Below are 14,498 nucleotides of genomic sequence, written 5' to 3'. Positions count from 1 at the left end.
AGAAATATAAAACCCAAAAAATATCAAATTTCAATTTTGAGAGGGCGCTAAGTTGATTTTTAATCCTTTAAAGTAACAACATCGATATTTTTAACTGTCCGAACAAAATTACTCATTCACCTTTAATAAAACAAATTATGATAAAAATGTATATAACGATATATTATTTATGAGTAGGTCTCTTGTCAGACGGTCTCACGAATCTTTATCTATGAGACGGGTCTACTCTACCGATATTAACAATAAAAAGTAATACTCTTAGCATAAAAAATAATAGTTTTTCATAGATGATCCAAATAAAAGATCTGTCTCACAAAATACGACCCGTGAGACTATCTAACACAAGTTTTTGTCATTATTTAATTTCATTCACAATTAGTCTCGGTATGTATATAAACTTAATATAAGTAATTATTAGATTATTATAATATTTATTATAAAATAAATTAATTATATATAAGTAAAATATAGCATTTATTATTTATAAATATAATGAGTGACGCCACGTATGCGTAAAATGTGTGCCATACATGTCAATATATATTATTGTAGTACGTAGAAAATTAAAAGATAAGGAAAAAGAAAAAGGTTAAATTGCCGTTTAAGTTCCCAAAACCAATCATTTTCTATAGGAAAAAATATATGTCAATACTCTCTAATCCAAAAAAAAAAACTAAAAAATATGTTATGCACTTTCTAGGCACGTATATCTTTTCAAGGACGAAATTTGATATAAAAAATAGAAAACATGATACTTATATACGATATTTGAGTATCAATTATTTCAAATTTGATAATAATATATGATTTTTGAGTACCCAAACATGTATAACAAATATTGATATTAATGACATGTCTTATATCGGATGAAAATAAATACAAAATATAGAAAATGTGGTATTAATATATGATATTTGAGTAAGTGTTTCAGATCTAATACTAACATATCATACTAATATATGATAAGTACCTTGACAAGTGTAACAAATGTTGATATTAAAAAAATTGTTCAATTTTATATTCAAAATCTTATCTTTTATAATAAATCTAAAATAATAGATATTCAAATATCATATAAATAATAGTATAATAACTTAATGTTTTTTTAAAAAAAACTAATTTTCATCTATGGAAAAAAAAACTTTTTGTTTGAATTAGGAAGTGGATTCTTCAACAACTCCAAACACGCCCCAAGGGTCAACGGTGGCGAGCAGAATACGTGTCTCCTGAACCAACCACATCTCGACACGTCAGTCGCTCGCCCGATGATATGTGGTTACGTTGACGCATGCATGAAAGAAGGGATCTTTGTGAGGCCCACGTAAATTTGGAAGGGTTGTTGTTTCGGTAGAGTTGTATATTAAGACACCATCTGTTTCTTGTTGCTCCGCATTTTATTCTTGTGTATCATCAATTTCAGCAGAAACGCAGTGTCTGTTTTATCTTGGCGGAAAAGGGAAGCGCTTCTCCTCCGGAAGTGCTTTCACATAATCTTTCGGGTATTCTCTGTTTTTTCTCGATCTACATTGTGCGCTTTCATGTTCTTGTTCTTTTTCTGCATTAGCTTTTAACCGATGGATCTGTGGAATATGCTGAGTAATTTTTCTGAAGAATTGATTTTGGGATCACAGTTTTGTGGCGTTTGCACAATGCTCTGAGCGGGTTCTTGTGTTTTTATGGTCACTGTTAGCTTTATTTTTGTCTGCATGTTGAATGGTATATTATTGAGACGGGGTGACATTGATCAGTGAAAAGAATGCATTTTCCTGATGGATTGCCTCAACTTTCATTTCTTGAAAAGGAATTTTAATTGTGGCAACACATCTTTAATTTGATTTTTTTAATGCCCACTTAGATTGAAGCCGATTAAAATATTCAAGATATTAAAATGTACAGCTAATTTTTAATGCAAGTTGTTGACATCCACTAGCCACGGGACGGCACTTGCTTGATAGAGTTGCCATTTAAAATTGAAAAAAAAAGGTTAAATTTTCTATGTATCCCTAAATATGTATGTTCTGCAGGTCCTTTGAAGCAAGTAGGATGGGAGCCGGAGGCCGCATGTCTGTTCCAGCGGCCAAAAATGAACAAAAGAAGAGCAACAGTGCCATCCAAAGAATGCCTTACTCGAAGCCTCCTTTCACTGTTGGTGACTTAAAGAAGGCCATCCCACCCCACTGCTTCCAAAGATCCCTCGTCCACTCGTTTTCCTATGTCGTTTTCGACCTCCTTTTCGTGTGTCTGTTCTACTACATTGCCACCTCATACTTCCACCTCCTCCCATCATCTCTACGCTACGTTGCGTGGCCTGTTTATTGGATTGTTCAAGGGTGTGTTTCCACCGGTGTTTGGGTGATCGCTCATGAGTGTGGGCACCATGCTTTCAGCGATTACCAGTGGGTGGACGACACTGTTGGATTGGTCCTCCACTCGGCTCTTATGGTCCCTTATTTCTCTTGGAAATACAGTCATCGTCGCCACCATTCGAACACGGGATCCATGGAGCGTGATGAGGTCTTCGTACCCAAGCCTAAGTCCAAATTGGGATGGTACTCTAAATACTTGAACAATCCACCAGGCCGGGTTGCGACTCTCTTCTTCACCCTCACCCTCGGTTGGCCGCTGTACTTGGCTTTCAACGTGTCGGGCAGGCCTTACAGTAGTTTTGCATGCCATTATAATCCCTATGGCCCGATATACAACGATCGAGAGCGACTTCAAATCTTCTTATCCGATGCTGGAGTTCTTGCCGCCGCATATGTGCTCTATCATGTAGCATTGGCAAAAGGGCTAACTTGGTTGATATGTGTTTATGGTGTACCTTTACTGATCGTCAATGGCTTTCTAGTCTTGATCACGTATTTGCAGCACACTCATCCGGCTTTGCCTCATTACGATTCTTCCGAGTGGGACTGGCTGAGGGGTGCATTGGCAACTGTTGATAGAGACTACGGTGTGCTGAATAAAATTTTCCACAACATCACGGACACGCATGTGGCTCACCACTTGTTCTCAACTATGCCACATTACCACGCAATGGAGGCCACAAAAGCAATAAAGCCGATCTTGAAACAGTATTATCAGTTCGACGGAACCTCCTTTTACAAGGCTATGTGGAGGGAGGCAAGGGAATGTGTGTATGTCGAGCCAGACGAGAATAGCAAGGTCAAGGGCGTCTTCTGGTACAAAAACAAGTTTTGAAGCGGGATGTCTGATTGTTTGGTATCATGTATCCGTGTTAGTTGTTAAGTGTTAGTCTTTAGTGTTTTCCAAGGAGAATGAGGAAGTCTTGCTATAGTTTCCTCTGATAAAATACATCCCTTAGTCGGTGCGTTCTCTCCTAAGTAATGAGTTATTAGTTCAAGGTAATCTTGTTTGTACTTGTCCAAACCTTATAATTTATCAATGGTTGAGTCTTTTTGTGACATTTATGTTTGATTCATCACAACATTTAGAGTTTTGCTATAAATCCACTCAAAATTGTGCTATATAGTAATATGTTGCAACCTTTGATTAACTAAAGATGGATGATTCTTTTGAAACATAAATGATGATTCATTACAACAATTGAGAAATTCATGTTGATTCCTAAAAATAGGGAGTATCCTAAAACTTTAATCGAATTTTTTCCATAAACTTGAATCTTTTGTAAAAAGCACGACCTGAAAAGGGTACACAACTAAAGTACAAGAACTTTACTGTATCAGTTTTACTCATTCTTCTACTTCCTCTTCCCGGAAATTATGGTACAAAGTTCCTTGGCCGTCCATGTAACCTCCGCCAGGTTTTGTACACAACTGCAAATCTCCTCCGCAATCTTAATCAGCAGTATCCTGCATTCTGCAGCCACAAAAGAAGATAACCCTGGAGTCCAAGACTGAATCATAATAGACGACTCTAGAGTCTTCATTAGACCAAAACGAAATATAAAAAATGGAGCATGGGAATCTACAAGAAAATGGCAGACCTGGAAATTTACTGAAATTTAGCAGACATAATGAAGCAAGAATCTTGTGCTCGACCAGCTCCCCACGTTCCATACATTTTTTGAGTGGAGAGATGAGAGCCGAGAAAGCATAAAGTTGAAATTCTGTATCTGGCAATGAAGCAAGTGAAGAACTCAACCAGGCCACTGTTACCAAACACACTCGGACCAAATCCAAGTTCCCGAAATTCAAACATTTGGATACAGTCTCCAAGAACGGCTTATTCCCGTCCTCAAGCAGTGAAGCTGATAAACTCACTAGCCACTTCTCCCGCGCCTTTTCTTCTTCACTGTCTTCGATCTGATAATCAACCTTCGAAAATTTTGAATCGCTAAAATTCTGGTAAATTTAGGTAACCAATATTCAGAATATCGTATATTTTGTTGGAAACACAAGGAAAAATGAAAAACATACCATTGTCACTCTTCCATCAAATGATATATCACAGGATTCGTCATCAGCAATATCCCAATCAGGACCATTGAGAAATCCAGCAAGTTTAAGGATCCAATCCTCTGTCATGAGTTTCGCAGATGAAGAGAAGCAGCCTCCAAGGACTAAAAGAGCTCTGGAACACTTCTTCTGGACTTTTTCATCGGTTAAGCTTTGTCCCAGAGCGACTGTAAGTGCATCGACGGCCTCCTGTCTATACGCGTTATTCATTTGTGGTTGCGACTGCAAGCCCAAAAACAGTATCTTATCACAGTCTTACTTAAGACATTTTTGAGACTGATAGTTTGAAATCAAACCACTACAATTTAAAACAAATTCATCATTAAGAAATCGGATCCATTATACACTCACCAGAAGATTCAAATGTAGAAGCAGAACAGCAACCACGGGTGTCTCTTCCAGTGTGCAGGTCTTGAGATGTATTAGCAAATCATCCATCGCATTTGCTAACTCTTCGTTGTTTACACCTTCTAAAAAAATTTGAGAATGCATCCTCCTATATAAAATATCATTTTTAATAGAATAGCTTCGAAAAATAATCAAGTTTAATGCCATTGAATCCATGATATTTTAGTTTTGAGGGCTGAAAGTACCTGTTCAAGCAAATAAGTTCAGTCAGCAGTAAAACTGAATCTGTTACTGTCTTCAACTGCTCACCGTGAAGTAGATCTAGCAGATTCGACTTGCTTATGTTTCTTGAAAGATAATTCCTGCACTCTTCATCAGCTTCAATACAACACAAAAATAATGGTAAGATAAACGTCTTCTCCTTAGTGTTTCCACTATGAAATCTTTTAAGGAGAAACTGCAAGCCCCCAAGAGATAAAACTCTTTTTGCATTCTCTACTCTCTCCTTTCCACTTAAAACAACAAGAAGTTGTTCCAAGATACATATGATCATATCATCATTTGATATAAATGTATTTTCTGTCGAATTTGCAGCTACTTGAGAAACTATAACCAAGATATGCTGAAAGTGATCACTCTTCCAATTATCAATAACACGCTTCAAGATGAGATTTGTAGACGGTACAGCTTGAAATTGTAACGCTTTTCTGGTCACTGGACAAGTAGTGGATCCTTTATTGAACCAGTCAATGATAGCTTCCCGTTCAAAACTTTGACCTGTCTCAAGGGTGACTGGATCTTCAAAAATAAGGCCAGTCAAGGGGCATACAAAATCGTTGGGGATGCTTGCAAGAGAAGGTCTGTCTCTAAACTCTTGATGATTCTCCGCTTGTTCTGCATTGTTAGAAACAATACATAAGCAATGGTTACAAGGGGAACCTATGTTGATTCAAATCTATCTTCACTAACCTTGAACATTACTCTCAAATTTAATTTGCTGCATCAAGTAAAATATATAAATTAGCATAAGGAACTCATAATACGTGTATTTGTGTTTGCAGTGGACAGAGTATCACCAAGGCTGTAGGGTGTGAATTTTTTAGATAACTCTGAGAATTTGTGCATCTTTCATCAGGATTTGCAACTCCTAACGAATTTTCTGAGAGTGTTTCATTGGCTACATATAGATCAACCTGTAAAGTTGGAAGTTCATGAGAGCTTGCTGTGTCATATCAGAAGTAGTAAAGTCCTGAGGCAGCTTCATTAATTTACATAACAAACACAATGAATCTCACACATTTAAAGGACATTGGGGCGATATAAATACAAATGAGTATCAATCCTTTAATGCCTTGTGTGATAATTATTAAAATTTGGAACACATACAGGGAGAGATTCGCCGTCTGGTTCAAAGTCTTGATTTGTGCTGGTCAATGAATCATATAGTATCAGTTGCTTGTCTTCTTGGGCAGGACTATTTGAGTTTCTAGCACTTATTTCAAAGTTCTCCTCCTCATAAATTCCCAGTTCAAACCCAGGTTTATGTGCACATCTAAATACTTCATCATAGAGTGTTTTACTGACCATTGGCTGAGGCGAGACATAACTAGCAGGACTATTTGTGTGGCCGTGCAAGCCTCCCTTTGGCATCAATTGAACAGAGAAAGAAGGGATTTTGATCACGGGGAGTGAAGGTGCTTCAAGCCCCTCGGTTAGCCAATCCTTGTAGTACTTGGAAAATTGATGTGTTCCCCAATCCAATGTTTCATTATAGAGTTTATCAAGAAGATTGAGGTTTGATGAAACAGGTGAATCTGCTAAAGAACGGGCTTCTTTATCATACCAGAGCTTCACATGTAAGAGATTTGGTAGAAAAACATGGTCCCATAAATCAGGTAACAAAGCTACTCGTGCCTGGAAAGGAGAATCACAGAACACTTGAAGAATATGTTTTGCTGTAATCTTGTCCTTTTTTTGTATCACATATATCACACTGAGATATAGATGAGCACAAGCTGACAATTTCAAATTCGGGATTCCAGACGTAAACCCATCTTTCAAATCATTGGAATTTAATCCAGTAATAACACTTAGCTGTAATGAAGCTTTTTTCAATTCTTTTACACTTGCACTTTCCTCCGCTGCTCTTTCCACTGTTTCTATCGCTTGTTCTAGATTTTCTATGACATTACTCTCAGTATTCAGGTCTTCTTCTAATCCAATGAAATTGAGGGAAGCAAAACTATTGTGACGAAGGTATGTCCTGAAATCTTCGTCCTCAAGAAAACGTTTTATGTATCCACTCAAGATAGAAATAACGGCTTTAACAGCGGCTTCATCAAGAGCCGGAGTATCAAGTGTCTCTTCAAGCTTTGGTTGTTTCACGCTCTTATTTTCGTCAAACGTTTTCTTAGAGGAGCTCTCGGGCTGGTTCATAAGTTTCCAATTAGTTGCATCAGTGTTTCTTCGATTGGGTAAGGAAGGAGGATGTTTGAAAGAGTTGGTCCTATTTTTCTTGTCCTCTTCTATATTCTTCCCATAACGCTGCCTGTATCTCTCCCTTTCCTCATGTCTAGTAGAATTCCTACTCTCACTTTCCTCGTACCCATAAACTTTGTTCAAGTAAATATCTTTGTATGGGCTGTTATTTCCCACCTCAACTATCTCATATCCCTGTGTCACCTCAGTTATCTCAGAAACTTGTGAATCTGCAGACGTCCTAACATTAAACCTCGCACCATCCCATGAATCTTGATGACCTCTTCTTTTGAGTTTCACATCATTTTTCCAAGTCTCGGATTCTGATTCTATCTTCACCCTTCGGATGAAAGTATCCCTCGGCCTTCTGCCATTAAAACTGTCACTTGTTGAAGCTTCTCCTTTTGAGCTGTATCGAGGTATCTCAGATCGTGATCTCTCCACTTTTTTCACAGTAAGTGAAGAACTGGATTCATGTCTAACTCGCAGAGGCATGCTCGGTCTTCTTTCAGATGTATAGGAAGTTCTTGAAACTATTTTTGATTTTGTCCTATGGAATCCTTCTTCGGCCAGAAGATCTTCGAGTGACATGGCCATATCAATAAAATTTATGGTTCCTGCATTTTAGGTTAAATCAATTGCTATTAAATGGAGATACTGCCTCATGCCACGAAATTTTCAGAACTTTCCATGATTGAAATGTTGAAGCCAGTGTTCCGTAATTTTCCTAAAACCCATTAAGGACTGACATATATGTGAAATTGGGAGGCCTAATTCCAAGTCAAAAAAATAACAACAATTCTTGGAAAAACCATCAAGATTTCATAATCAACACCTCGTAGTCATTTGCAACTATTGTCAAAATCAAAAAAAAAAACACAAGATTGAACAACATATGAATACAAAAAAACAGAACACTCAAGGTACCTTTAACCGCCTTCCTGTTCTTAAATATTCACAAATGTGAACCGACGTTATTCGGACACAGCCTGCTGCCAGCTATAATTAATAAAGGTAGAAATTCAAAGAAAGATAAATCTCAAAGCCCACTAAAAGATAATAGGATTCTAAAACTTGGAAGTCCTAAAAAAGTCATGTAAAAAACAAAAGGACCACTTCAAGAAAATCAAATACATATTTTCCCGATCTCAAGAACTCAACGGAAAGAACTACACAAACGGAACACCCCAGTTACCTTTGATCCTCTTCTTGTTCTTAAAAATTCATTCAACTAAACCGAGAGCCTAGGAAACATCCCTTTTCCTGCAAGAATTGATCAAGGTGGAAATTCCATCACTATATCCAAAGGGGTGTGTAAGTTTATTGGAAACAAAAGAATGATTAAGATGCCTTAATAACAAACAGAATTCATTGGTGCATATTTAATTTATTATTTACAAGGAACGAAGCAAAAGAAAAAAAAACACAGAAAAGACTGTGCAAGATGAAGATTGATGGGATGATGTTCGGAAAGAACGGAAGAGAGACAAATGGAAAGTGACAATTGAGAGACTATTATAGTAACTTTGTTTTATGTGAAAAATATTGAGTGTTAGTTGTTTTCTTGCAGTGCAGGCCACACAACTAGATTTCAAACCGTTCCAACTGCCGCCCTGTTTAGTGGGTTTGAGTATAATTTATTTGAGGTGTTTTCCTATCAAATCATTGCCGACTTGCCCGAGTCAACTTCAAGACAAGCTTATGTTGCGATTTCTGATTAATAAAAATTCATGGGTTGCTATAACAATTTGCGCATGTAGGGCCCAGATTTAATACGATTAATACATTTTATTTTCAACATTGAAAATAACATACTTATCATTAAATAAAAGAAAATTCAGATATAATTATATAGAAGATTTTTAATTCACAGGACAATCTTCCGACATGAACCAACCCATCTTTTTATTTTTAATGAAAGGATTTCATTAAAGTAGATAGAAAAAAAAAGTGCGTAATTATACAACTACACTGAGGAGCACCACACACACAATAAGTAAACAACGTAAACTCACATATATACAATCATGCTTAAACAAATCCATGGCACTAGAGATACAACAAATGCGTGGTATTTTTATCTTTTTAATCATCGGATCAACATCGGGTTTCTCATTTTCGAATATTGCTATATTTCTTGTATTCCAAAGTACATAAATAGTAGCAACAAGAGCAATATGTCTCATCTTATTAATAATTGATTTATCAGTGAATGAAAGCATTACAGAAATATGTTTTATTTCACCTGGGCGTTGGCATTTTGTCATCTCCTACGGCTTCTAAGTTCAGCAGGGAGATTCTGAGGAAGATCACAAGGACAAAAAGACAAAACCGGTTCTGGGATCTAATCTCCACGTACAAAAATTTCAAAGTTTTTTCCTGAGCAGCTCGGTATGGTCATTCGTGACACATTGAGGTCTGGACTTACTATTCCCATCCTGAACATAGTAGCACTCCTCGGTTCCTGGTAGTTTCACCGAAGGTGGTTGAGCGGGTAAACGCCGTGACCTTTCTACCCCACTGAGAAAAGTCCTTACACTCAAGATTGCAAATAGCATCATCAGTTTCATCACATATGTATTCACCATATCGCCTGCATATAACTCACCGAGGCTCCCATGGTTAAGCTTCTCTTTGATCCCAACTTCTCTCTTTAACCTCATGCCCATTAACAAAGATTACAAGGATAAAAGTGAGCCGGTGAATCAACAACTCAAATAGACCAGTAGCCTTATTCAACAACCCGCATAACAAATTTAAAATATTAAAAGATTTTATAGTTTAAAATTCCAGTTCAGCAGAACCATATTTTTCTGGTTCCGTCACCCAAAGTAGTTAGCTTTGTGAACTGCTTGCAAACGACCCCACAAAAATGAACCATTCGGAATTTCATTGAAAACAAGCACTGAAAAGTATGATATTACCACGTAATTTTTCTTATGTGTTTTCCGGATGAAAAACGACCCATTAACTTCTGAGCAAAATTTAGGATGTAGGCAGCCAAATAACTTCCACAGATCAACCATTTCTCCATTTCACAACAATTTCATGTATAATGAACAAAAGTGAGAATCTTTGTTTGCTGAAACTCCAGAAGTCTGAAGCGCGCGCGCATTGACGAAAAACCCCGAAAATTAATCAATCGAGCATCGCGTGAGTAATCACTCTGAGTTAAAAACAATTGACGGCAGTTCATGCGCCGATTAATCCAATGCAATCTTTTCCATATTCAAATCTGAAGTTTCCACGATTCTAGAAAAATTTATGGGGTTCGCAAAAAATACAAAGTGGAGATGCGGGGTATCGATCCCCGTACCTCTCGCATGCTAAGCGAGCGCTCTACCATCTGAGCTACATCCCCATGTTGCTAATGAACTTTGGATTACTTATATTTGTAGCATTTACAAAATTGCACATTCCATTTTTCCCCGCTGTGTTTCGCCAAAGTGAGCTTTCTTTCACTTACTTTTGCCCACTGTGAATTAGCTTTTATCTTATATGCTCCGTGGCTCAAATACAATCCACAAGCTATTTATTCTTATAATTGATTTGGAGCTGCTTGAATATAAAGACAAATCAACAAAATCATTGATTTACTTCCTACAATCAAGAAACAAAATTTCCAAATAAAGAAAATCGATCATAAATTTAAATTTATAAGCTTAACTCAAATCACAACTAATTTTTATGACATCGAATCGAAAGATTTTTAATATAATTCTGTGTTTTGATCATTGTCCTTTTAAACCATCCAAAAAAACATAAATCCACAAATTCTCCAAGTTTATAGTGTTGGGAGTTTGTTGTGTGATGATGTTTTGCCATCTTCAATACCTCCACTGATAAATGCTCTTTTCAGGGAAATCAAGTTTGCGAGTCTCCTGATAAACAATCCGTATTCTCAACATTTTTTGCCTTTACACATTTATGCATATATAGCGGAAATCTAAAAACTATCCAGTTACATATACCAGCATCTTTTTTACTATAAAAGAGAAGAAAGAAAAAGAACTCCGCGCAACATAATTTTTTCCAGTCGCCAACGCCAGGTCTTTGAGCTCTTGATCAGGTCCGACCCTTGATTGTTTCAAATATATTTGAGTTTCTTTACTCTCTTTTTTCCACAAAACTCCATCAAAAGAAACCTTTCTCCCTTCACACTTGACAAATAGAAGAAAACAACCAGCTCTGCAGAAGTCTTCATTCTTTGAAATTTCTCATCAACAAAATAGAACTGGCTGCAAAAAAACTCCGTAGAAATATGTACAAGCTTTGCAATGAATCACAATGAAGAATAGTTTCATCCACATGGTCCAGTGTTGTATGGTTCTTGGACAAAGCAACATGATGATTGGAGGAAGAATAACTTATAAATCAACCTGCATATCGAACAACAAAAGTACCATCAGCTTCACCAATGTCAACTAACAGTACGCTTTGGTTCAGAAACATGGAAAGTTTCATATGAAGGTCATGAAATCAGATATACAAAAGATCAGAGATATTGATAACCAAAAATGCCATTAAGAATTGTTTGTACAACCATTATAATGATATGATAGCCAAGATACTGGAGGCATTCAGTCAGCGATCATGCCAAGCAATTGACGATGCCAAGAAAATGGTTGTTGACATTTTTATGGCATCTAAGAAGCTTCTTGCAAGATACCATGGGAGGGAACCACTAAGTGTGATATAATAAAGAATCAGTAAGCAAGAGAGCTGATAAAAACGAGACATGAATCCAGAAATAAAATTGAATCTGAAAATGATCATATAAAACATGTCATGGTAGTCAAAATGTAGGAGGCACTACATTTTTAGGGATCGGCAATTAGCATGTTATTAATCAAAGCAAGTACGGAAATACCGAGTCAAGATGCAAAAGACCGGATTAGGAAAAGAACACCAATGCAAGCAGCAGAATTAAAAAAAAACTGAACACAATTTGTTCAGCTTTAAACACAAAAATTGATGATACTATGCTCTGAGTAGCTGCCACCAAGGTTGCAACAATCACAAAACCATGCTTCACACAAACAACACTGAGCATTCAAATCTACAAGAACAGAATATACATTCTCAATTAGCAAGGAAATGCCACGATCAAAGAACTTCTAGCACGTACCATTAAGTTTCGAGACTCCAAAAGTATACACAATATACTGAAATGGATGAAGCAAAACAAGGATCATCAATATCATGAAGAAAAAAATGCTTAAAACATACCTGATAGCAAAAAATATATATCGTCACGCATCCATCATCAAAATGTCCCCTTCCTCATCTTGCGTATCGTCAAAACCTGAACCATTTCTTATCCTAACATTCAAACTCAAAACAAGTCTATCAGAGTTTGCAGCGGCAATTGCACCAAATCTCTGTATCCCCGTAGCCATGATCAGCATTCGCTCCCCTCGTGGAGCAAAATCTAGAGGAAAAACTGCGTCATGATCTGCTGCCAATTGGGTTGGGTTGATCTCGAAATCTTCCAAACAAATTTAAGCCACTCTGCTATGTAACCCTTGTGGAAGTAATGCTCGCAAGGTAGGTAATTCATTAACCAGTGTATCGGTGTTTGGATTGATCTCGAAATCTTCCAAACAAATTGAGTATGATTGATGGGACGGAGTTGAATTTGGGAGGAATATTTTCATCGGAAAGGAATTGACGAAGGTTCTCAAAGCCGGTGTAGACGTGTAAAAATTCGAGGAGGTAAGGGAGAGAAGCGAACTATCAGAATCATAGTCATAATCGGAGTCTGAGTCATCAGAGGTGTAGTAAGGTGAGACGTTTGAGCTAGGCGTGTGATTCGAATTCATCGGCGGAGGCAGTAGAGGAGGTGGAAGTGGCGGGGTTGGTGCAATCGGCAGCGATGGAGAGGATGTGTGGTGTGGAAGGAGGTGGCAGTGATGGCACCGAGGGCAGCGGAAGGATGATGGGGAAAGAGAGTTCACAGAGCCAGCAGGGATACGTGGAATGAGTGGCTGCAGTTGAAGCAAAGGTATGAGCGGCGACCGGCGGAGACGGTGATGGAGAAAGGGTGGTAAAGGGTGGCGAGCTCCGTCGACGTGATGGTATTCGAGGGTTAACTATATTAATAGTCTTATTGATAATTTGTTGCATGTATTTGATAATTTCTTTTGTGACACTATGATTTCTTTAAAAATATTTGTTTTTGTTGAAAAATAATATTTAAAATGTGTGTATTGAATATTTGAATGTTGAATATTTGAATGTTGAAAATTAGGTAAAATTAGGTGTTGAATATTGAAATTTGTGTGTGATGATGAAGGTAATGATGTAATTTATTTTTGGATTATTTGTAAAAATTTTCTATAAATAGATCTCTCATTTGTGAAGAAAATCACAATTGAGTTGAGAGAAAAATATTATAAAGTGTGTAGTGTGATAATTTTGAGAGTTTGAGATTTTTACTTTTTACCGTAAATTTTTACTTTTTCACAACACGTTATCAGCACGAAGCTCTAAAAGTCCTCCATATTTTTCCAAGCTCCAAAACAGAAGAAAAAGATAACAAAAGTAATAATATTTATTTTATTGTTTATTTATTTATTTTTTATATATTTACTATATAATATAATGTTATTATAAATAATAAAAATAAATTTTTCAAAAAAACTTGTTATAAATCCTGGGAGGACGTTAAGACGACATCCCACACTCCCGAGCGGTAACTTTCGACCGCCCGAGCGCCGCCTGATTTGTATGAAAATGAGACACGTAGCTTAGACATGCAACTTGAGATATATAACGTTGCCACTCATTCAATTTCCCTCAGCAACAGAAACGAGAAGAGCTCCTGGGAAGTTCGAAGAAATCCTTACCCCTTTTATCTTCTATATTTGTGATTTGTGAAAGATCCGTCCGTCTGATTTTGAATCCGACTTCAGTACTGTGTTCCTATCGACGCAGGCTTCAACCGGACGTAAGTTTTCTTAAGTTTTGATATGATCTGAAATTATGGTATTGTCAGAATCATATATGATTCATATATGGTGTTCTTGACGTAGTAGAAATCGGATAATCGAAACCGGATTGAAGAACGGATACCGTATAGAATTGTTATGAATTTCAGAGTTGATTTGACTGAGATTTGATACCAGATTTGTATTATTATTGATTATGAGTTGCGAGAACGGATATCTGTTGATTTGTATTGTTGGGTATATTGAGATTATGCAGTTATGCTGTCGAAACAGAATTTGATTT

The 14,498-nt window shown here is 36.9% G+C and overlaps 2 protein-coding genes and 1 non-coding gene across 8 annotated transcripts; 1 reads left to right on the top strand and 2 right to left on the bottom strand.

The window, feature by feature from the left end:
- Nucleotides 1-1,269: 1,269 nt before the first annotated feature.
- On the top strand, nucleotides 1,270-3,427 carry LOC140956888 (delta(12)-acyl-lipid-desaturase-like). 2 transcript variants are annotated; one of them, XM_073413798.1, is made up of 2 exons: nucleotides 1,270-1,499; nucleotides 2,025-3,427. In XM_073413798.1, exon 2 carries the CDS (start codon nucleotides 2,044-2,046, stop codon nucleotides 3,199-3,201), a length of 1,158 nt encoding a protein of 385 aa, XP_073269899.1. In that variant the 5' UTR covers nucleotides 1,270-1,499; nucleotides 2,025-2,043; the 3' UTR covers nucleotides 3,202-3,427. The 2 variants fall into 2 exon arrangements, with proteins under 2 accessions (XP_073269899.1, XP_073269900.1); XM_073413799.1 differs by having other exon boundaries at nucleotides 1,400-1,528.
- A 103-nt stretch (nucleotides 3,428-3,530) lies between these two features.
- Nucleotides 3,531-8,922, bottom strand: LOC140956885 (putative E3 ubiquitin-protein ligase LIN-1). Of its 5 annotated transcripts, none has more exons than XM_073413795.1 (10): nucleotides 8,461-8,921; nucleotides 8,193-8,264; nucleotides 6,174-7,882; nucleotides 5,864-5,980; nucleotides 5,757-5,784; nucleotides 5,033-5,681; nucleotides 4,791-4,935; nucleotides 4,401-4,661; nucleotides 3,968-4,325; nucleotides 3,531-3,840 (listed from the first exon to the last, which is right to left on the bottom strand). In XM_073413795.1, the coding sequence occupies exons 3-10, from the start codon at nucleotides 7,860-7,862 to the stop codon at nucleotides 3,722-3,724; spliced, it is 3,366 nt and encodes a 1,121-aa protein (XP_073269896.1). In that variant the 5' UTR covers nucleotides 7,863-7,882; nucleotides 8,193-8,264; nucleotides 8,461-8,921; the 3' UTR covers nucleotides 3,531-3,721. The 5 variants fall into 5 exon arrangements, with proteins under 5 accessions (XP_073269896.1, XP_073269895.1, XP_073269897.1 ...); XM_073413794.1 differs by having other exon boundaries at nucleotides 8,193-8,254; XM_073413796.1 differs by lacking the exon at nucleotides 8,193-8,264 and having other exon boundaries at nucleotides 3,968-4,298; nucleotides 8,461-8,922.
- Nucleotides 8,923-10,553: 1,631 nt separating this feature from the next.
- Nucleotides 10,554-10,626, bottom strand: TRNAA-AGC (transfer RNA alanine (anticodon AGC)). The gene has a single exon. It is a non-coding gene; the product is annotated as a tRNA-Ala (tRNA).
- Nucleotides 10,627-14,498: the final 3,872 nt, after the last annotated feature.

This window comes from Primulina huaijiensis, chromosome 14 (assembly GCF_012295235.1).
Source record: "Primulina huaijiensis isolate GDHJ02 chromosome 14, ASM1229523v2, whole genome shotgun sequence".
In the NCBI taxonomy this organism is placed as follows: Eukaryota; Viridiplantae; Streptophyta; class Magnoliopsida; order Lamiales; family Gesneriaceae; genus Primulina; species Primulina huaijiensis.
The sequence above is the reverse complement of the archived record's forward strand: the minus strand, read 5'-3'. Positions and strand labels throughout refer to the sequence as shown.

What these genes read in the sequence shown, in the direction of transcription:
- LOC140956888 (XM_073413798.1), top strand. Translation starts at nt 2,044, where the DNA reads ATGGGAGCCGGAGGCCGCATGTCTGTTCCAGCGGCCAAAAATGAACAA.
- LOC140956885 (XM_073413795.1), bottom strand. Translation starts at nt 7,862, where the DNA reads ATGGCCATGTCACTCGAAGATCTTCTGGCCGAAGAAGGATTCCATAGG. An exon ending in TTCTACATTTGAATCTTCTG is followed by an intron (nt 4,662 to 4,790) that starts GTGAGTGTATAA and finishes TTGGGCTTGCAG; the next exon opens with TCGCAACCACAAATGAATAA. An exon ending in TTGATGGAAGAGTGACAATG is followed by an intron (nt 4,326 to 4,400) that starts GTATGTTTTTCA and finishes TAAATTTACCAG; the next exon opens with AATTTTAGCGATTCAAAATT.